General features: G+C 49.2%; 2 protein-coding genes across 7 annotated transcripts in view; both read left to right on the forward strand.

Moving 5' to 3' along the window:
* The first annotated feature begins 744 nt into the window (after positions 1-744).
* On the forward strand, positions 745-12,482 carry LOC102216444 (MAGUK p55 subfamily member 5-A-like). The gene is made up of 17 exons (XM_023352878.1): positions 745-923; positions 2,094-2,374; positions 2,923-3,097; positions 4,714-4,814; positions 5,002-5,109; positions 5,191-5,268; positions 5,341-5,481; positions 5,556-5,717; positions 5,811-5,888; positions 5,963-6,146; positions 6,225-6,296; positions 6,535-6,603; positions 6,841-7,005; positions 7,516-7,605; positions 10,567-10,679; positions 10,744-10,854; positions 10,932-12,482. The coding sequence occupies exons 2-17, from the start codon at positions 2,195-2,197 to the stop codon at positions 11,106-11,108; spliced, it is 2,004 nt and encodes a 667-aa protein (XP_023208646.1). The 5' UTR covers positions 745-923; positions 2,094-2,194; the 3' UTR covers positions 11,109-12,482.
* Positions 12,483-14,141: 1,659 nt separating this feature from the next.
* The window catches only part of LOC102218395 (protein Daple-like), a 48,088-nt gene continuing 40,213 nt past the window's right edge, over positions 14,142-22,016 (forward strand). For 5 of the 6 annotated variants that reach the window (XR_002754491.1, XM_023352861.1, XM_023352862.1 and 2 more), the window contains exons 1-13: positions 14,142-14,704; positions 15,720-15,814; positions 17,064-17,172; positions 18,644-18,713; positions 18,836-18,894; positions 19,462-19,545; positions 19,645-19,788; positions 19,866-20,056; positions 20,592-20,673; positions 20,747-20,905; positions 20,985-21,131; positions 21,214-21,364; positions 21,438-21,619. Coding sequence is in view for 5 of the 6 variants with exons in the window: in XM_023352861.1 (XP_023208629.1) it covers positions 14,645-14,704; positions 15,720-15,814; positions 17,064-17,172; positions 18,644-18,713; positions 18,836-18,894; positions 19,462-19,545; positions 19,645-19,788; positions 19,866-20,056; positions 20,592-20,673; positions 20,747-20,905; positions 20,985-21,131; positions 21,214-21,364; positions 21,438-21,619 (1,533 nt within the window). In the remaining variant the exon portion in view is untranslated. The remainder of the gene's footprint in view (positions 14,705-15,719; positions 15,815-17,063; positions 17,173-18,643; positions 18,714-18,835; positions 18,895-19,461; positions 19,546-19,644; positions 19,789-19,865; positions 20,057-20,591; positions 20,674-20,746; positions 20,906-20,984; positions 21,132-21,213; positions 21,365-21,437; positions 21,620-22,016) is intronic. The other variant, XM_023352863.1, reaches the window with a different exon arrangement.

The raw sequence follows: 22,016 nt of genomic DNA on the forward strand, positions 1-22,016 counted from the left end.
TAAAGCTGAAAGTGTTTTATTTGTATCTGTAAATAAATGTTTACCTTCTCATTATGCTCATTTTATTTATTTAATGCTATTTCTTCTTTATTGAGAGATTATTTTTTAGTGCTTAGATCACAATCAGTGAAGTCAATATCTGAAATATATAATTAGTGTTTCATTGTTGTTTCCTTAGTTATTTTGTCATGTATTGTCCAGATAGCTCTCCTGATTTTTACTGACTGAAAATTAAAGAACCTTTATTAATCTTTAATAAGTCTAAGTGGGTAAAAAGAAAGAAACGAAAGCAAGTTTTTCCAGTATGAATAAAACATTAAAAAGTGCATCTATCTAAGAACGTTGGATATCTTGTAATTTGGATCAATTGTTAAAATTCACACAGGCATAATAATAATCTCCTTTATTTAAATATTGTTAATTTTACCTTTATTTGTGAATGGTTTTGAGCGTGGAGACTGTGTAGCCTAGCTATCCGATTGACTCGTATAATATTCAGGAGAATCCTGCTCAACACAAAGAACAGATTTCCATTCAGTTAATTTCTATGTTTCTGGCATTATTTCCGTTCCTTATAGATGAACATTCCAGTTTCTGGGTGTCATCTAACGCAGCATAGCTCCACTTTGCTACATTCTGCATTCCCCAAAGCAGCGCTTCTGATTGGCTCAGACTGGATTCCTTTGACCGTGACGTCCAATCAGCACCCGTGTTTTATCAGCGGAGCCCGCCCTGAGTGGATTTGGAAGTGACAGACGGAGAGGAGGAGGACTCTGCTTCACCGATGAAGCAGCAACAAGTGTGTCGGAGTGAAACTGGGATTGTAAAGCAAAAAAAAGTGGACGTTTGGGAATATTTAATCTGGACTTTCGGAGCTGAATGTAGCGGGACTGACGGAGTTTGTGGACCGCTCTGACCCGGAGGTGAGTGTTTGCGAGCGGCTTTGTTATCAACAGGTGCCCCAGGAAGGCGCTGCTAGCAGCTAGCTTCTACCTTTAGCCCAATAAAACCCAGAAAAGTTCGGTTCCGGTCGTTCAGGTGAGGTTTGGGTTTTTTTTCCAACTGGAGAATCGCAGCTCAGTCTGACTGAAGCAGACTGAATTATCCCAACAGTTCCGCCGGTTTCTACTAAAACTGGTTTAAACGGAACTAGTTTCAGTTAGCTTCAGGTTAGCTCGGTGTCAGTCCCTCCGCCCTGAAATTGCTACTGGTTCCCAGCTTAGCTGCTGGTTTTTAGTTTAGTTACTGGTTCCCAGTTGAACTACTGGTTTTATCTTTCCAATAGTGCTACTGGGAACCAGGCCCCGCCCCCTGCTGAGCCTGGCGTCAGGGGGCGGGGCCTGGCAGAACCTCGGGCCGACCCGTCCTCAACATGAACCAGAACCAGCTGCAGAACGTCCAGCGTGGCCTTTCGGAGCCGGACGTGAACGCCTCGCCGCAGCCCGACTGGGTGAAGGGAAGGTTCTGGTTCTGAGCGGTGCCGGCTATGTTTGGGTTTCAGATTGCAGTGCTGACTTCAGCGTTTTCCCTCTGACGCGGTTTTGCAGGTTCGCCTTGGTGCTGGAACTGCACTCAGAACCAACCTGAACGGGACCAGGCCCAGTTTATGTGGGCAAGACTGAGTTACCATGACAACGGGGTCAGAGGCGAGGTTCTGAGGACAGCGCAGGACCTGGCGCTGACCTGATTAAATCTGGGTCCAGTCTGTGCATGTAAATGTTGTCCCTCGGTACTGGGACCCATACTGCTGTCAAACTGGACTCAACCAGAACTTGAGTGAGGTTCTGGAGGCGGTCCAGTCCAGCAGACGGTCAGGAACCGTCCAGGGTTCACATCCTGGAAAGTTAGGTGGAAGGAAGAAGTGTGAGAACGCCTGGCTGATGAGGACGGGTTCTGACCCGGTCCTGACCAGAACCTGGAGGTCCGGTTGTGTTTTACCACATTTATTGATTTATTATTATTATTGTTACTGAGAAGCAGAATGTTTTTATTGAGCCTGAACCAGGACCTTTGACTGGACTGACCTCCAGAACCATAGATTCCCAGTGTTCCCAGTGTTCCCAGTGCTGATGATCTTCTTCTTCTGTCCTCAGGTATCATGGCTGCTGTGCTTGCTGAGCTTCCCTCCTAGACCCCGCCTGCTTCCCGACCCGACCCGTGACCCAATCCACTCATAAAGCCCAGAGAGCGCGGCATGACGACCTCCCAGCTGAACGGCCATGTTGGGGAGGGCGGAGGAGGGCGGGGAGCGGACGAAGAGCTGCGGGGAGGCCAGCCGCCCCGGGAGATGGCCGTGGACTGTCCCTCAGAGCTGGGGGCCCGCACGCTGCCGCTGCGCAGCTCCGCCCAGCTGGAGAGGATCCGGCAGCACCAGGTACCACCCGTACCGGGCCCGGTCTGGTCCGGAGAGCCTTGTCTAGCTCGGAACTGGAGCTCAGCCTGTTAATTTGTTAATTAATCACCATAATTTCCGTTTTTTTGCAGGAACAGAAAGTAATTTTATTCATATTTCCTATTTATTTATTGTTTTTAGTCGCGTTTTATTTTGAATATTTAAAATGTCTTTCAGTATTTAAAGTTGTGTATCAAATCAAACTTTACTCGTCTTTGACAGGAAGAAAGTTCTGCGTGTTGGAGCGTTGTTAGGGTAACGCAGAAAACAGAATAAAACAGAATCCGGGATGAAACGTGGAATTTCACAGAATTAGCAGATTTCTGAAAGAACGAAGAGCAGCTTCTGCTTCAGCCTGTTAGACGGGGATCGGGACTGCGTCCGCGGCGTTTATCACGCTGGCCTAGCCTAGCGTAACCTGGCACAGCTTAGTGTAGCCTCTGGACTGCAGCTCATAAGGCGGACATGAACAGGATCCACAGCCAACACCTGGCTGGTGGTGACCCAGCTTCATCCTGCTCGTCTTCCAGGAGGATCTTCGGCGGCGGCGAGAGGAGGAGGGCCGGCAGCTGGACCTGAACGCCTCGCTGCGACTCAGGAAACTGGCCCAGAACCCGCACGCCGTCGGCATCGACAACCCCACCTTCCTGCAGGACGCGCCGCAGCCACAGGCGCTCTGCGGCGCCCAGAGCCAGGCGCTGCTGGGTAAGAGGAGGGGGCTGGGGGTGCTGAGAACAGGAGGAGGAGGAGGGAACGTGTTCCTGTCTGGGAGGGAATTCCTCAGGGAGGGAGAGCGGCACAAGAGACACCGACTTAATTAAAGCTTTGTTTGTTCACACACACACATATGTTTGCGTGGCTGTCTTTGTGGGGACTTTCCATTGACTTCCATTCATTTCTACAGCCTAACTCTAACCAAAACTCAATTCACACCTTAGTCCTAAATCTGACCCCTGACCCAAAAGCAGCGGGTCCCCACAGTGTAGTATATGTCAGGAAAATGGTCCCCACAAGGTATTACAAACACACACAGACCAACGTGCACTTAGATGTGGGCAGTGTTGTAGTCAGGACCACCTGACCCGAGACCAAGACCAGCGCCCCGCGCTACACGACCCAATGAAATGTGAAATATGATCAAAATTGCTTCTCCAATTGATCTGAAAGATTCACATTCCCATAAAAACACCTAGATATTAAATACTTAGAGCTGAAATAAATTTAACCTGTATCATTATCAATAAAAACTCTTCTTCATTCTGCCTTGCTTCCATCTCTGTTCCTTTGCCGTCCCAAAAAGACGGCGCCCTGGGCGGTTGCCCATATGGCCCATGTCAGAAACCACCACTGTCTGCACATTAAACGGAGGATGAACGCCGTTCCCCGACGGTAAATGGCGTTCATCTATGAACACCGTGCAAGGCGCAACAAGCCAGAAGGAACCAAGCACAAGGCGACCGACTTTCTCTCCTGCTGCATGAAGCCCAGCAGCTCAGAGCTGTAACATCTGACAGGAGACGGAAACAGTCAGAGAGCAATGAGCATGCTCTGCTGCTCTTAAGTTCTTGGGTTTTATTTATTTACTAATAAATATCAATGTATATAATTAAATAAAATGATCATAGCTACTGCAGAATACCAGAGCATCACAAGAACAAAGAGCGGCTCTCGGTGAGGCTCCAGTCCCATCGTTCTTAGTAAAGACCCGTTTAGTAAAATCAGATCGTTCATGAATGTAACATCACTGTATTGCAGACTTTTGGTCACAGCGTTGTCCCGTACATGCGACATGTCAGTCAACACCTTCTCACTATAATGCAGCGCAGTGAATGATGGCGTTTTTCATCACAAATTGAACATATCTGATGTCTGTAGCTTTGATAGCATCACCTCACAGAGCTTACCTTTCTTTGAGCTTCTTTTCTAAGTGACCATAAAAGTTAGACGTAGTCCCACCATCAGGAACACTGGGAAGGTGAAGAAATGAAGGGTCAAATCAGTCCCTACTGCCTCTCTCTGCCCCACTCTGCCTCCTTCTGCCCCACGCTGACTCCCTCTGCCCCACGCTGCCACTCTCTGCCTCCCTCTGCCCCATTCTGCTTCCCTCTACCCCATTCTGCCTCCCTCTGCCCTATGCTGCCCCACGCTGAGTACCTCTGCCCCATTCTCCCCCACTCTGCCTCTCTCTGCCCTATGCTGCCTCCCTCTGCCCCATTCTGCCTCCCTCTGCCCCATTCTGCCCCATGTTGTATCCCTCTGCCCCATTCTGCCTCCCTCTGCCCCATTCTGCCCCCTGAGTGTCTTGTCCTCTTGTCCCTCAGAGCTGGAGGAGCTGCTGCTGTCCCTGAAGCAGGTCCGGAGCTGCCTGTCCGACCAGCAGAGCCAGAACGACGTGGAGCTGGTTCTGGCTCTGCTCAGCAAGGTAATTACTGGATGGAACGTCTTTGCTGTCCGGGTTCTGGCTGTGCGGACCAGGATGGATGTTCTCCAGTAGAGCTAACTGGTCTAGATAGTTCAGGACCTGAGACGCTTCTGTTCAACCTGTCTGGACCGGGCCAAACCGGATCAGGCCTTGCTGGGCTTAATTGTTGTGTTCTGGTTCCCTGCAGTCGGACTTCCAGTCGGCGCTGAGGATCCACAACGCCGTGGCGTCCAGCATGCAGCAGCCGACTCCACCGTTCCCGCTGACCCAGCAGGCGCTGCCGCTGGCCCTGGAGGTAACTCTGCTGGACGACCTCTGACCGCTGACCGTTCCCCGATCGCTGCTCCAGTTCCACCTCGCCTCTCTGTGTTTCCAGGTGAGGAGCCTGGTGCAGGCCAGCCAGAGCAAAGACGGCCTGGAGCTGCTCGGCCTGCTGTCCGACACCCAGCTGCAGGTAAGGCCCCGACCGGCGGGGGGCGTCGCCTGCCGACTCCCGGCGGTCCTCAGCACGATGCTTCCTCTGCAGGCGCTGCTGCAGGCTCATGACGGCGTGGCAGAAAGAGAGATGGAGCCGGAGTCCGACCCGCTGGAAGGAGAAACTGTGACGCAGTGGGGCGGAGAGACCGTGAAGATCGTCCGCATCGAGAAGGCTCGAGACGTTCCCCTGGTGAGGCCGAGGAACATCTACGCTTGGCCGGACTCCCGCTCACTGCCTCACGCGTTTCTCGCTCTGTCCCGCAGGGGGCGACTGTTCGAAATGAGATGGACAGCGTGATCATCAGTCGCATCGTCCGGGGAGGAGCAGCCGAACGCAGCGGCCTCCTGTCTGAGGGAGACGAGATCCTGGAGATCAACGGCGTGGAGATCAGGGGGAAGGACGTCAACCAGGTGTTTGACATCCTGGTGAGTTCTTCGCTCGTCAGCCAGGTGTTTGGCCTCACCTGGTCCTCTGAAGACACGTTGCTCTCTGACCTTCTGCTGCTCTGTGTCCACCAGGCCGACATGCATGGCCTCCTGACCTTCGTGTTGATCCCCAGCACTCAGACCAAACCGCCGCCGGTCAAGGAGAGCGTGGTAGGTTCCGCCCTGCGAGGCTCCCCCTCACAGCTTCCAGACCCTCATCTGCCTCCTGATCTTCATCGTTCCAGGTCCACGTGAAGGCCCACTTTGACTACGACCCGTCCGATGACCCGTACGTGCCGTGCCGAGAGTTGGGCCTGTCCTTCCAGAAAGGAGACATCCTCCACATCATCAGCCAGGCCGACCCCAACTGGTGGCAGGCGTACAGAGACGGCGACGAGGACAACCAGCCGCTGGCCGGACTCGTCCCAGGTGCGCTGCCGAGCCGCCGGTTCTGTCCGCTTTGGATACGGTACGCCTGGTGTTCAGCTAGCTTTGTTTACATCACAGGGAAGAGCTTCCAGCAACAACGGGAGGCCATGAAGCAAACCATAGAAGAAGACAAGGAGTCTGAGAAACCTGGTGAGTCACTGAAGCTACAATGAACTCAAACTGCTTAAAGAAGACCCTTGGCTAAGGCTAACAGAGCTGCAGTAAGCTAGAGACGATGAGATGAGCTAACCAATGTAACATTTAGTAGAGTCCAGAAATCCGACATTTTTCTCTCCCTGTTCCTTTTTTCTTCTCTGTCTTGGTGCGGTGCGACCCGATGACATGTAGTGACTCCAGAACCGACTAATAGCTTGTTGTTTGTTTACAGGGAAGCTTTGGTGCGCCAAGAAGAACAAGAGGAAAAGGAAGAAGCTGCTGTACTCCCACAGGAACGACGGTACGGCCCGACCCGACCCTGTCACGGTTCTGTTCGAGATCAAAGTTCCAAAACCAGCAGAACTTGGACCTACCAGCCTTAAACTGACGGAGGGGCTCTTATTTTAAAAAATAGTTTTATTTTGAGCTGCACTCACTGAATAAAGGTTCTAACCAGGAGTCTGGTTCTGCAGATCATCTGTTCCTTCTCTCTCATCTGAATAATAATGATAATAATTGTATCTCTGCTCTGGTCCAGATCTCGATGAGGAGATTCTGACCTATGAGGAGATGGCGCTGTACCACCAGCCATCCAATAGGAAGCGTCCGATTGCTCTGATTGGTCCAAACAGCTGTGGGCAGGCGGAGCTAAGGCAGAGGCTCCTCAGCAGCCAACCGGAACGCTTCGCTGGCGCCGTGCCTCGTAAGGCTCTGTGGTTCTGTTGGACCCAAATGGTCCGGATCAAGAATAAACATTTATTTATGTCTAATGGATGTTTAGTTTGGATCTGATCATTGCTTAATAAACTTATTTGTTTATTAAAATATAGGCTTGTTTTTTTAGTTTCTATGTTTTTTCTTTTGTTTTCTTGAAAATTTTTCAGTAGTTTTTAAAAAAATACTTTTCCAATTTTTACATTTTAATTTCATATAATTCTTTTCATTTATTTTATTTCTGTTAATATTTTCAATAACATTTAAAAATTTCTAATATTTTTTATTAAAATTTTTTATTCATGTACGATATTAATAATTTCTGTAGCTTTATTATGAAATAATTTATCTATTAATGCAGGTATTGTTCTGCCTTACTGTTCGTCTCGCTCATCTGCCTGTGTGTGTGTGTGTGTGTGTGTGTGTGTGTGTGTGTGTGTGTGTGTGTGTGTGTGTGTGTGTGTGTGTGTGTGTGTGTGTGTGTGTGTGTTGTGAGCAGACACCACGCGCAGCCGTCGGGAAGCGGAGGTCAGCGGTAGAGATTACCACTTTGTGTCCCGACAGGCGTTTGAAGCAGAGCTGGCGGCTGGTGAGACTTCCTGTACCTCTTTCTACTTCCTGTTCTAGCTCATTTATTTCCTGTGGGGGAAGGGGGAGGATTCCTCTAACACAGCCAGTCTTTAACCATAGGGCTGCGGCACACATTTGGGCCTCCAGCGCCACCTAGAGGTCCTCAAGAAACTGCATGCAGTGTAGCAAAGTTTCCAGAAACTGGAGATGTTCAGGGGCTCAGTTGCAATACATGTTGCCACCACTTGGTGGCAGTGATGCGCCAGTTAGATAAGATAAGATAAATCTTTATTGTCATTGTCACAAGGACAACGAAATTCAAGGGGTGCCATCTACGGTGGCCGACAGGTGCAAATGCGCAGCAAAAGAGAAAACATGCAAACAAAAAAGAAGACACCCCCGAATGAAATGCAGCAAATAAAAAGTGTTGAAAACGGAAGTGCTCCAGACCACTAGGGGGAGTCAAAGAAAATAGTATTCATTTCTATGGGACCAGATGCAAGATTCTTCTTCTTCTTCTTCTTGGTATTTATTGGCGGTTGGCAACAAACTTACAGTAGCATTACCGCCACTTACCAGTATGGAGTGTGGTTCGAGATGGTCTATAAACTTTCACTTTCTACCTTTTCCCTCCATTAACTCCTGATTAAACATACCCCCACACATACACACCTGCTTATATTATCCAACTTGCTTATAACTTTATATACCCCTCTTTGATATTCTTTACACATTCACACCCAACTTGCTCTACTCATATCCTATGAAATAGCTTTGTTTTTTTAAGATACCGAATAATTATTTGAATATGTCTACTCCCGAAATCTCTCCTCAAAAATTCTATTAAATTAAACCTTTCTTTAATACCTACACACTCTCTCAGCATGCATCTTCTCTCTTCTTCATACTTACAACACTCTAAAATAACATGCTCTATTGTTTCAGACTTCTCACAATAATCACACTTTCCAGATGCAAGATTCAGAGAGATACCTTTACTTTCTTTCAAATTTCTTTCTCTGAATCTTGCATCTGGTCCCATAAAAATGAATACTATTTTCTTTGACTCCCCCTAGTGGTCTGGAGCACTTCCGTTTTCAACACTTTTTATTTGCTGCATTTCATTCGGGGGTGTTTGCGTCTCTCTTTTTATTTGCTGCATTTCATTCGGGGGTGTTTGCGTCTCTCTTTTTGTTTGCTGCATTTCATTCGGGGGTGTTTGCGTCTCTCTTTTTGTTTGCTGCATTTCATTCGGGGGTGTCTTCTTTTTTGTTTGCATGTTTTCTCTTTTGCTGCGCATTTGCACCTGTCGGCCACCGTAGCCATCAGTTGGTGCACATGCCCAAAAACAAAAAATAACTGTCTCACAATTCACACATCATGTAAGAATCAACAAACAACTGGCAAAAAAAAAAAGTTAGTTGTTTAACAAGCTCTAATAAGCAGAAGAAGTAGCCAGCTGCTAGGCTACAACAGACGATACTGAAGACTTATTTAAAGTGAAAATATTTCCATCTCCAGCGCCCTGAAACTTCTATGGGGGAACTTTCCTGCCAAATCCAAGAGCACACATGTTCAGTCTAAAGCAGGATTTTGTGTATATATTTATGTAACTGTTGTTTTTTTACTTTATTCATTCTACGTTGAAGATTGAAAAACCTTAAAAACAACACAGTCAATGTCTGTTTATTTTGTGATATTTATATTTGTGTTGAAGATCCTCTATGTATGTTAATGTTATTTGTTTGAAATAAAGTAAAAAAAAAAAAAAGGCTGACTGGCGCAATGACGCATCGGCGCATTTAATCGATCATAACTCGCTAAATACCGAACAGATTTTCAGGGTTTTTGTCCATTCTTTTTCTCCGAAGAGTTTTTGCGGCAATAGCGGCTCGTATTTTTTTGACAGTAGGCAGACAGGAAGGAGGGTGAGGAGGGGGGGAGACATGCGGTAAAGGTCGTCGGGACCGGAAATCGAACCCGCGACGTCCGCGTTGAGGACTAAGGCCTCCAAACGTGGGGCGTGCTAACCCGCTGCGCCACCGCAGCACGCCCCAGATTTTCAGTTTATTTTGTCGTTAACCTTAAACAGCTGTCATAGCTACATTTACAAGGAAAATATTTATTTTAAGTATTTTTTAATTTTACTGATGCATGGTTCAGCATATTTAAATATTCTTATTGGGGAAACAGAATAGATTTGGAATATAATATCTGATGCATGAATAGAATTTTACAAAGCACACAACCAGTCATAATTTTAAAAATATATTATTTAGTAATATTAATACATATGTATATAAATATACAAACAAAATAATACAATCATAGAGAAACAAAGATGATTAAATAATGATGAACATGCTTATATACATAATATCTATATAGGTTTTATTCATGTTTTCCAGTGGAGGAGTTGCAGCTTCAGAGATTCATCAGCAGTGAATCCGTCTCTCCTTAAACACATTTCTCTCTTCTTCCTCACATCGTCTTTATAAAACCTTCAAAACTAAAACAGGAGCTACCTTACTTTAGACAAAGTGAAAGAATTACACATTAATAACAGTCTTTGCCACTTTGTGTCGCATGATCTAAATCAATGTCAGGGAATAATTAAAACTTAAGATTTACAAAATCTCAGTTAGCCTTCATAGCTGGGGTTAAACTCGACTTTGCACAATTAGCACTATAGCTAATATTAGCTGGCTTTTGCCGGTGGACATAAATACAGTTTAGTAATATTCTATTCATAAAATATAAATGGTAATATGTCCATCTTACTTGTGAAATGTTATCCCCCGAGATCTCATGTCAATAGGCTGTTGATATGAATAAAAATATCCGGCGGTGCCGAGGTTTCTGCTACAATCCATAGCAGCCACACAGGCTGACCAGCTAGAAGGAAACAAACGCACCCAGCACAACGCTGGGTCCAGCACAAGGACCTCTAACGGGTCCTTGGGTCTCTCTCTCTCTCCAGGGAAGCTGATCGAGTCGGGCGAGTTTGAGAGAAACCTGTACGGGACGAGCAGCGACTCTGTGCGGCAGGTCATCAACGCCGGGAAGATCTGCCTGCTGTGTCTGCACACACAGGTAGGTGGTGCTCTGCCGCCGCTCCGTGCCCAGGTGACCTCTGACCCTCTGCCCCCACCCTCAGGCCCTGAAGGTGCTGCGCAGCTCCGACCTGAAGCCCTACATCATCTTTATCGCCCCACCGTCCCAGGAGCGACTGAGAGCGCTGCTGCTGAAGGACGGCAAGAGCCCCAAGGTTATTCTGGTTCTGGTTCCGGTTCCGGTTTTGGTTCTGGTCCCGCTCCCTGAACCCTGACCCTTGTGTGTTTGCAGCCTGAGGAGCTGCGTGACATCATCGAGAAGGCGCGTGAGATGGAGCAGAGCTGCGGCCATCTTTTCGACGCGGTCATCGTGAACACGGACCCGGACCGGGCGTACGGCGAGCTGCTGCGTCTCATCAACAAGCTGGACACGGAGCCGCAGTGGGTGCCCTGCTCCTGGCTGCGCTGATAATATCACAGGTCACACAGTAAACGCTGCACCACCCGGTCCTGAAATCGAACCTTCACAGCATTAGCAATTATATTTCTACACAAAATCACAGAAAAATCTGAGCAAATTTTTGAAGCTGAAAGTTGTGAAATTTGACGTTCAGAGCAGGAAATGTTTTCTCCAGGTTTTCCTGAACGACCCAAAGCTCTTTATTCAAAACCAGAAAGCACAGAAAACACAACTCAATCAACAAAGGAAAATGTAAACAAAACTCTCTAAACCCAAATTTCCTGAGAAATTGTTCTAGAAAATGATTTTTCTTTCAAAAACCTTTTTATTTTTTTGTGTAAATTCTTCTCAGACCCATCCTTGATTTGTCATAAATGTATTTAAGTTTATTTAAATATCTTTCCCACTTCCTGCGAACCTGACTCTACTGTAACAGGAAGTTGATATTTTCCTTCATGCAGCCGACCCGGTCTGAGACCCAGTTCTATTTCCTGTTTGAACTCTGGAACCTTCTCAGCAGCGCCCCCTACTGTTCTGTGTAAACATCACTTCCTCAGCTTCTCTGCTCTCTAGCGCCCCCACCATGTAATCACGAACTGATTCTATTGGTCAGGGAAACTTCTGAGTCACCGGTTGCTATGGTGATTCCCTACTCTTCTGATGGTCCCATAGCAACCTGTGAACAGTTCACGCAGAGGCAAAGCTGTGGCCACGCCATGGACCTCCCATCAGAAGCTGGACCAGAACCGGTCCGAGTCCAGTCGGTTTCACCTCTAGAAAACAAACATGGCCGCCAGGGGGTTTCTAAGCCCCTGCTGGCTATTCCAGGTACTGCAGGTCCCAGTGGACGGAGCTTCAGGTTCTGTCTTTGAGGCTTAACATCCAGAACCAGAACCGCTGAACTGGGAGGTCCTGGTTTCATCCAGTCGGTAGTTACTTTGTGACACAGAGAGGCCGACTTCATACTGGCCAGACTGGAGACGGACTGGTTCTTCCTCTGGGTCTTCCTGGTCCCACTGAGGCTTGAAGGAAAGCCACAGGTGTGTGTGTGTGTGTGTGTGTGTGCGTGCGTGTGTGTGTGTGTGTGGACAGTGCAGTATTATCCTGACTACAGTAGAACCTGACTGCAGTAACTGTGTCTGCTGCGCTCTAGAGTCTTTATATATTTGTAATGTTGTTATAGACTTATGAAGTTCACAAAGCACCAATAAGATGGAAGGTTTCCACCATGACCTGCTCCGCTATTGGTCCAGGAGGACTGTGGGGGCGGGGCTAAGTGGAGCACATTGAATGTAAATCGTTTTCTTCTGAAATCACCTCTTAAACTGTTTCCTGTTTTGATATTCACAATGAAGGAATAAATAGAGAATTGCTAGAATCTGATTGGCTGCTGGTTTCTGTTTTTACCTCAGTGGGTCATGTGAGTCCTTTGCAGGTCACATGACCTCACCTGAGCAACTTCTACACCTGAAGGACCTGACCTGAGTGACATCAGGGATTAAATCTGGCAGATTATCATCCTGTTCACCTTCCCTATGGATGGCAGTTACTCTAGATAACCGTAGCAACGAGATGGCTTTGCTCCAACCAGGGGTCAACCGATCTGAATCCCCTACTCCAACATTTCCTGGGGTCCTGATGACTTAACCCCTCAGATGACCTCATCAATGCCTGAACAAAATTCATTAACAATGAAACGCAGTTTATTTTTATTGAGTTTACAGAAGCATCTTGTAGTCCAGATTAGAAACGGGAGGTACAGGAACCAGTTCACTGAACCAGTTCAGTTCACAGGTGAAGAGGCGTCTGGACAGACTGGACCGGAACCAGGCTGCAGGTCCAGATAGTGTTCGCCCCAGAGTGCTGAAAGCTTATTGTTATGGAGACGCCGTTTTGGACCTGCTACTGCCATCCTCTGATTTCTGAGTCCAGAACATTTGTCCCAGGTGGACCGGCAGCGGTACTGGACCAGCGGTACCGTCGGACCAGGAGTCTCCACAGACTCGCTGAATGTCGGGTCTGTCTGGAACAAACTACAGTAGATTTTATGCCGCTTCAAGAGTTGATTTTGTAATACTCCACATTCACCAGGGGGTGGCGCTGTCATCCCATTTACTGGCGCCACGTGTGATCAGTGGTTTTCCTCGCTGCATCAATGAACTTTGAGTTGAGTTTGTGTCACAGGATGTCAGTGATGTAGGCTTCCTGTCTGCTGATCAAACTCATTCAGACTGAACCAGATTCCGGCTCCGGAGCCGGGAATCGGTTCTACAATTCCGGGTCGGAGTCTGGGAGAGAAAGTAGACCCAGTGCTTGTCGCACACACCCTGCTGCTCTCACTGCCGGCCTTCATTTCTGCACATTTGCATCTGACCTTTGATCTGAGCTGATCTTTGGTTTCCTTTTCAAACCGTTCAGACGAATCAGAGTGAAGAACAAGAGAAGTACCTGCCACTGTGGTGAGCCGACGGACTGGACAGAGTTGATTTATGTTCTGTCTGGAGGAAAAACCCTGGAAAACACTTTGTTCCTCACCTGATCTGTCATTATGGGATGTTCTCGTCCCTCAATGGCTAACTTGCAGGTGTGCATTGAGTCGAATGAATGTGCTGACAACGTGCACAAATACACTTGAGATATAAAAATATATACACAGAAAATATTAATGCATATAAAATAACTAAAACATATCAGTCTGACTGTTTGTTTTTCGGTGTGCATATTTGATACATACTATTTTAAAAAATCACAAAATGTAGACTAAAAGGAGGAAGTGTAAAAATTCACAAAAAACATTAAAAGAATCATAAAAACAGGAAATATAAGAACCATCAGTAAAACCGATGGGAGGTTAAAATAAGCGCCGCTTCCTGCGCGGGCTGGTCACCATCTTGCTCCCTCCGAGCTCTTTGGCGTCACTCTGCCCGATGGTGACGTCAGCCTCAGCGTGAACACCCTCTTCTTCATTGGTGGGTTCAGAGAAAAGGCGGGAGTTGGCGCGGCGGCCGGCCGCTGGTTGGCTGTTCGTACCGTCGGTCTGCCTTCCCTGTGTTCTCGGGTCTCACAGGTTGATGGAGACAGTTGGAGCGGTGAGGAGTTGGTCCGGATGGAGACGACGGGGGAAAGTACTTTGACCCGGTTCTGCTGAAGACTTTCACTCTTTTCTCATTGGATTTTTTGTATTTTCTAACTTTCTAGCGCTTTTTCTCTCTTTACGGTCCGACTTGTGTTTCCTTGGCAACACAATCAACTATCTGAGCGAAGTTTGGATCAAGTGTTTGCTTACAATCCGCTTTAATTTAGCGGCGAAACTAACGGAACCGACTCCAGAACTTTAGAAAAACCTCCGCGAGGGAGGTTCCGACCCGGTCCAGCTGGTTTTTACCCGCCTTTCCTCCACTTTTCGGACTTACCGTGGGAACCCGGACAGACAATAGTAGCTACTGCGGAGCTCGTGCGCAGGGGAGGGGGTAGAGGAGGGAGAAGGGGGGCCGATGCTTTGATCCGGATCGATCGGTGGATTGATGAGTTATTGATGACCAAGCATGGACGTGACCCTGTCCGAGCTGCTGGCCTCCTTCATGGAGTCTCCGCTGGTGCTGTGGGTGAGTCTACCTGCTGCGTCAGGTGCCTGGGTTAACCAGGAACCAACTAGTGAAGGTTAACCTGCCACTAACTAGTCCGAGTTAACCATTTGCTAAATAATACTGATTAACTACTTACTAACTAGTCTGGGTTAACTAGTCCAGCCAGTAAATATTCGTCCTGATCTCCAGCACTTTAATCTGGCCCGACCCAGAACCAGCACCGGTTCCCTTCACAGCTGGAGTTCTGTTACCGAGTGGCCGTTCAGGACCCAGGTCTCTGATCTGGGCTCAATTTGCTCCTTCTGGACCAGAACCGTCATGTCTGTCACGGTTTGCCCCAGAAAACTGGCTCAGGCCTTCGGCCGGGTTTGATAAGTTGACAGGAAACATTGCTGGGTAATTATGTTACTGGAAGACATTGCGACTTAAACCCACAATTATAGAATCTCAAAAACAATACAATTCAAATAAATATCAATTATTTGCACTTGTCTCAAATCCAAATTAAGTCCTCAGTCAGTGGATGTAAAAACACCATGCGATGGTGATCACATTTAGAGCCGGCCCAAGGCATAAACAAACTAGGAGATTATCAATGCAGTCAAATTTGATTTAATGGTTTCAGCATAGATAAAAGATTTTAAAATATTTAATATTTCAATGTAAGATTTTAATGAGCTGGCAAGTTTACTTTGTAAAAGTTCAAAGAACAATATTCATAGTTAGACTGTTTTGTTACCATAGCAACAATCTGATGCTCTCAGTTTAATCTTTGAGTTTTAGCTGTTCATTAATGCATCTTAGTAAACTGCAGTTCCATTTGCTGCTCAGCCAGGTAAACTGAGCTGATGTTCTTAGCAGCAAGAGGGGCCCCTTGCTGGGTTTGAAGGCAGCGCTCCAGCAGTTTTTCTGCACGTTCAGATGAAGTTCTGGGGCGGCCGATTGGGTCCAGTCTACCCACCAGGTTTGCTGTCAGGCTGAAGGCGGACAGGAAGGGGAGGAGCCAACCTTCATCTATCCTGTGTGTCTCCAGGTGCGCATGCTGGGTCCCCTGGGCTCCGAGGAGCGGGTCGCCATGTTCATGGAGCTGGTGGACGGCGTCTTCCTGCATAAGGTCATGACCCACATGTGAGTACCTCATGGGAATGGGTGGAGCCTAAATGGGAGGGAGGATAAAGGGGTGGAGCCAATAGGGGTGGAGCCTGGTCTCATTGCTCTGAGTTCATCAGACAGTTCAGGATTTCCTGTGCTTGACAGGTAAGTGTCTCTCTCTCTCTCTGTGTGTGTGTGTGTATGTGTGTGTGTGAGAGAGCGTGACAGAGCGACCACATCCTGCCTCAGGCGTCGCACCAGATGTTTCTCTGCTCATTGTTTTCCTGCTAATAATAATCATCAATCTGAGGTTGAGATGAAGCTGGATTATCACCTCTAATCTGAGAATCCACCATCAGAACCAGAAATGGCATTGGTCTGTTTGGCCACAAAGAATTGGACTTTGGTTTTCAGTTCAATTTAGAAATCTTTAATTGATCAAATTAACGTTGTAACTGAGATCATCCACGTTTCTCCAATCAGTTGTGGGAGGTGATGCTGTGGGCTGCCAGGATCTCCAGCAACAGTCAGTCTCACAACAAATCTGATGAGGCCTCTGACTGAATGGCAGTCTCATGCTAACACTAACAGCAACATGTCCAGGATGGCTCTATCAGCTGTTAGCTAGCTCTGCTAATCCAGGTCCTTTGCTTTTGCTCTCTGTAGGGGAGCAGAACAGTCAGAACGTCCTCCTCCTCTCTGCATCCATGGTTCCTCCTTTACAGCTCCTTTTGGATTTGGGGTCAGAGTTCGGATGAGATGCTAACTAGCCGCTCTGTTGTAAAGCAGGTTGTTGTTGCCATGGTTACGCACCATAACAACTATCTGAAAGTAAAAAAGTTAGGAGCACACAGTTTTTCTAAAAGAGGCAGAGCAAGTTGAATGACCTGCGCCAGGTACCGATCCGGTTCTTCAGATGTTCATCATGAAGCAACACAAATCAGAACCGGAGCCGTTAGCAGCAATACAGGGACGCTAACAAGCCGGGTCGGTTATATTCCCATGTTTGCAAACATTTAACTCTGACAGGCATCGGAATCAGAACAATAGTGTAAGCATTAGCATGCTAAAGCCACAATTGGCACTATGCATTAAGTATTAGCATGCTAGAGTCAGCACGAGCATGCTAACATTACAGTTAGCATGGCAATGGCAGTGTTAGCATGTTGATCTGAGTCAGGTTGCTGCTGCAGCTCCCCCTGCTGGCAGCATGAGGACAGTCAGGCCATTGTTCTCCGGGGCGTAGTCTGGGTGGTGTCTGATCTCTCTGTCTCTGTTTCCATAGCGACCCCAACCCCACCAATCAGAGGCTGAACAAGAATGTGAACAACGACGTGTCGCTGCGCCTCTACAACCTCACGGTTTTGACCCGGCACATCAGAACCTACTACCAGGTACAGAACCGCACTCATTGCAGCAGAACCGGACCGATCGGACCAGTCATGTGAAAACATTTGAATAAAGCTTCACAGTGGCTTGGTTCTGGTTCTGGTTCTGGCTGGGTCAGGAGGTTCTGGTTCCGAACATTAAGGTCATTTTAACCAGAAGATCAAAGGGGCTGGTTTCATACTGGAGAGATTCACTTCTGTGTTAGTGTGTGTGTTAGTGTGTGTGTGTTGGGGTGTTAGTGTGTGTGTTAGTGTGTGTGTGTTGGGGTGTTAGTGTGTGTTGTGTGAAGTGGGTCAGGTTGCTGTTAATCTCTGTCTCGTTTTTTAACCAGCAGTTAATGAGTTGTAGAGGCTGTCAGGGTGCAGATCAGCTCACACACACACTCTCACACACACACTCTCACACACGCCCCTCCCCCCTCATGCAGGGTGTTGGTTTGCTCCTAATTAGATGAAGTCCCAGCAGATGCTCTGACTGGTTGTCTCCCAGTCTCCCCAGTAACGGAGGGCAACCACCAGCAGAGGAACCTGATACCTCAGTGAGCTGGACTCCCAGAGCCTCTGCTGCTTTCACCAGCTGGCCTGGTGGGCGGGGCCTCGATGTGGGCGGGGCCTCAATGTGGGCCGCCTGGCCGCCAGCTGCCATGTTTTATTCAGTCTGGGTGGTTCTGGTGAAACCGGACCGCCTGCAGTCAACTGATCCTCCATGACCGCACAGCGCTGGTTCTGAACAGAACCTGTGACCCGGCCCTCCCTCCGGCTCCAGGCGTGCAGGTGTTGGTACCGGGGCCGGATGTTGAGGAATGGGGAGCGTTCCCTCCCTGCTACTTCCTGACCCAGACTGCAGCTGTTTCCTGCTGGCCGGGTCAGAACCGGTTTGCTTGGTTCCACTCTGTCACTGTTTGGTTCCGAGTCCAGACCCGGTTCTGGTTCTGCAGTCTGTAGATCACTTTCTTCATGTGCCTCCTGGACAGAATAAGAGTAAATAAGGAAGGTGGTCCGGTATGAACTGGTCCAGAACCGGTCGGATCCAACGGTTTGTTGAAGCCCCACTGACCTTTGACCCCCTGAGCCATCAATTGTTTTCAGTTACCCTTAAATAAAATTAATCATGGCACTTGGAGGAGTATGAAGGTGATGATGATGATGAAGGTGACAATGATGATAAAGGTGATGATGATGAAGGTGACAATGATGATGATGAAGGTGACGATGATGATGATGAAGGTGGTGATGAATGTGACAATGATGATGAAGGTGACGATGATGATGAAGGTGATGATGATGATGAAGGTGACAATGATGATGAAGGTGATGATGATGATGAAGGTGACAATGATGATGAAGGTGATGATGATGGTGAAGGTGATGATGATGATGAATGTGATGATGATGATGAAGGTGATGATGATGATGAAAGTGACGATGATGATGAAGGTGATGATGATGGCTGACCCTCCTCCTGGTTCTCCTGCAGGAAACGCTGCAGCAGCTGGTAGTGATGCCTCCTCCCAACATCCTGCTCATCGCCAACGACCCCATGTCAGGTAACACATGGAGATCTGCTCCCAGTCTTCCCAGTGCCGTCTGAAGCACCAGGCAGAGCTCCTGTTGCTCCTCCTGCTGCTCCTCCTGCTGCTCCCACTAACTGTCTGCTTTGTCTCCTCAGTGGGGAGCATGGAGGAGCTGAAGCGCCTGCTGCTCCTGCTGCTGGGCTGTGCCGTGCAGGTGAGTTTGGCCGTGTGGGCGGGGCTCCAGTGGAGGTGTGGTGTGAGCGTTCTGGCTGTAACCTGAGCATCAGGTGGGAGTTTCCTGTTTCTTTCTTTGTTTCCCATGCTGTTCCGACTTGTTCCAGGAAGTGGATGGTTACCATGGCAACACGTGTGAATCGGTCTTTGTTTGGACCGGCAGGAATTTGTTAAACAAACCTGTGAAACGTTTCCTGCCCGGAACAGGAAGAGCCCAGCTGGGAACACTGGAAACACTGGCCAGAAAAGCTCAGAACTTCAGCTAAGAAATGAACCGGGCCTGTTTGGACCTCCATTAGAACCATCTTGTCCAATCACAGCCCAGAGCAGTGCCACTGACTCCCAGCTCTGATTGGACCTGCAGGTTCTGATGAATCCATCAGAACCACTGCAGACCCAGTGAATTTCCGTGTGGGACCAGCAGGCGGTTCTGAGCCGTCATGCTGTTTGAGGTTTAAACGTCCCCTCCTCCCTGAATCACCATAGCAACCGCCATGAGGCGCCAGCACGGCGCCAGAACCTGCTGATGTTTCCTGTCTGTCCTCAGAGCGAGCGTAAGGAGGAGATGATCGACAAGATCAAGCTGCTGGACATCCAGACGCAGGCCGCCATCGTCTCTCACATCCAGGAGGTCAGAACCGGGCCTGGGTTCTGGAGGTTCTCAGAGGGGGAGGGGCTTATAGAGGGCGGGGCTTAGCTCCACCAGGGAGTGAAACTGTTTTTGCTTCAGGTCACTCAGAACCCGCTGAACGTCCTGGATCTGTCCTGGATGGAGGAAGGAGCTGAGCTGGTCCCCGGGGAGCTGGAGCCGCTGTCCCGCAACATGGCTGCGTCGCTACAGCAACTCATCGACCAGCGAGACAAAGCCACGGAGGTACGGATTTGCCCGACCCGTCCGGCCGGGTTCTATCTGAGCCGCGGGTCCAAAAGAACCTCTGCCCCGTCCCCCAGGCCATCCTGGACCTCACCCTGGAGAGGGACTACCTGTCTGACCAGCGGCCCCCGGAGGGAGGCGGGAAGCCGGGCCGAGCCCCGAAGAACGGCGGGCCGGCCGGAACCGAGCCGACACAGGAGGAGAAGCAGCACCTGGCTGTGGAGCTGGCCGACGCCAAGGCCAAGCTGCGCCGCTACCGGCAGGAGCTGTGAGTCCTCCGCCGCCATAGCGCTACTCACCCCGACCGTTTAATCGTGGCCAGATTTATAAATATCGACGCCCTGCATGTGGTTGTTTCCACGCTGGAGGGCAAAAAGATTTTCTTCTACATGCCATCCATAGCCGCTCTGCCCAAGATATCTGACCTTCTGCTGCTGAAAGCTGCTCAGTGTGTCGCTGTGGCTCGGCATCTCCATGGTAACAGCAATAGAACCTTTCCATCAGAACCGACTGTCGGTGTGCGGGTAGCTGCACTAAGCTAATGCTAAACTGCTAAACTCATAAAAGATTAGCAGACGCTAAAGCTAACCATGAAGACGCATTAGCAGAAGCGTGGTCAGTTTTTTACTCTGAAGTTGCATGAACAGGTTGACCACAGTGGGAAACATCTGATGAGACATAAAGTTATAAAAATGGGCAACATTTTATGGCAATAACTGCTTTAAAAGGCTGATGGGAAAAATGTAAGCTGCCGAACTGGTTCTGTGACAGTTCGGGTCCGATGGTTTTGGTTCTGTTTGCAGGGAAGAGAAAACAGAACAGCTGATGGATTCAAAACACGAGGCGGAGCGTCTGGATCAGGAGCTGCAGAAACTCAAGCAAGAGGTCCGATCTCGCTCCGTTCAGAGCCAGAACCTTCGTCCGGCCCGGTTACACTTATCATGTGTTTGTGGATCAGAACCAGTCGCTGTCCTGCGAGGCCCGTTCGGTCCGAGCGTACCGCGACGAGGTGGACGCCCTGAGGGAGCGAGCAGCGCGGGTGGACAGGCTGGAGGCGGAGCTTAGCCGCTGCAAGGAGCGGCTCAACGACGTTCACTTCTATAAGACCCGGATGGAGGTGGGCCTCAATACTTTGAGCACAGGTTCTGTGTGGCGTCGGTCGGGTCCGGCCTCCTGACTGCGCTTCATTCCCACAGGAGCTGCGAGACGACAACACGACGCTGCTGGAGACCAAGGTGCTGCTGGAGGAACAGCTGGCGGCCGCCAGGGGGCGCTGCGACAAGCTGCACACACTGGAGAAGGACAACCTGCTGCTGCGTGCCAAGATCCACGACCTGGAGATGGTACGCTACCAGAACCTGATAGTCCTCTCTGGGCCTGGGTTCCCTCCAGAACCAGAACCTGACGGTCCCGGTTGTCCTGCAGGAGCGCGAGGGCGAGCGGCGGCGGCTGGAGGAGCTGCTGGAGGAGAACCTGCTGCTGGAGCTGGGCCAGAAGCAGAGCATGAACGAGTCGGCCCATCTGGGCTGGGAGCTGGAGCAGCTCTCCAAGAACCACGACGGCCCCGCCTCAGAGAGTACGGTTCTGATCGGCCGCTACCGGGTCAGCTCCCTGAACCGGCTGACCTCTCTGACCTCTCTGCTCCCCAGGTCGCAAGTCTCTGGTCCACGAGCTCAACGAGGGCGTCTCCAGCCGGGTTCTGAAGCTGGAGAAGGAGAACCGGGAGCTGCAGGCCTCCGTAGAGAGACTGAAGGAGGAGAACCAGCTCCTGCAGGAGCAGCAGCTGCACACGCAGGAGCTGGACCGGGAGAACCAAAGCCTGAGCAACAAGGTGAGCAGGAGCTGGACTGGCAAGTGGAGGACAACCGCAGGAGCTCTCCTGCTGAGGTCAGGAACCAGGAGCAGAGGATCCGGAGGATCCCAGTCCTCCGGATCCTCAGGTGGATCCTCCGGTTTGGGATCAGGAGCCAGACTCCTGACTGGTTTCCTCAGGAGAAACGGCAGCGGCCTCGCCCAGGAAGAGGCCTCGGCTTTCATACTGAAAGTTTGCACTGCAGCGAAAATCTGCAGCAGTTCAGATGGAAAAGTCTCCGTACATCAGACGAGTCACCATAGAAATGTTTGCGTATATTTTGCAAACTTTCATACATCGTCCATCGTGTGTAAATCTTCGCAGTGTTTTTTTCCGTACGCCACCATGGACAGATTCCTGCTGGTTAACCCTGACG

This window comes from Xiphophorus maculatus, chromosome 19 (assembly GCF_002775205.1).
Source record: "Xiphophorus maculatus strain JP 163 A chromosome 19, X_maculatus-5.0-male, whole genome shotgun sequence".
NCBI lineage: Eukaryota > Metazoa > Chordata > Actinopteri > Cyprinodontiformes > Poeciliidae > Xiphophorus > Xiphophorus maculatus.

Coding starts and splice junctions, on each gene's coding strand:
- LOC102216444 (XM_023352878.1), top strand. CDS start 2,195: ATGACGACCTCCCAGCTGAACGGCCATGTTGGGGAGGGCGGAGGAGGG. Junction 2,375..2,922: donor AGAGGATCCGGCAGCACCAG/GTACCACCCGTA, acceptor CTCGTCTTCCAG/GAGGATCTTCGGCGGCGGCG. Junction 10,680..10,743: donor TGCTGTGTCTGCACACACAG/GTAGGTGGTGCT, acceptor CCCCACCCTCAG/GCCCTGAAGGTGCTGCGCAG.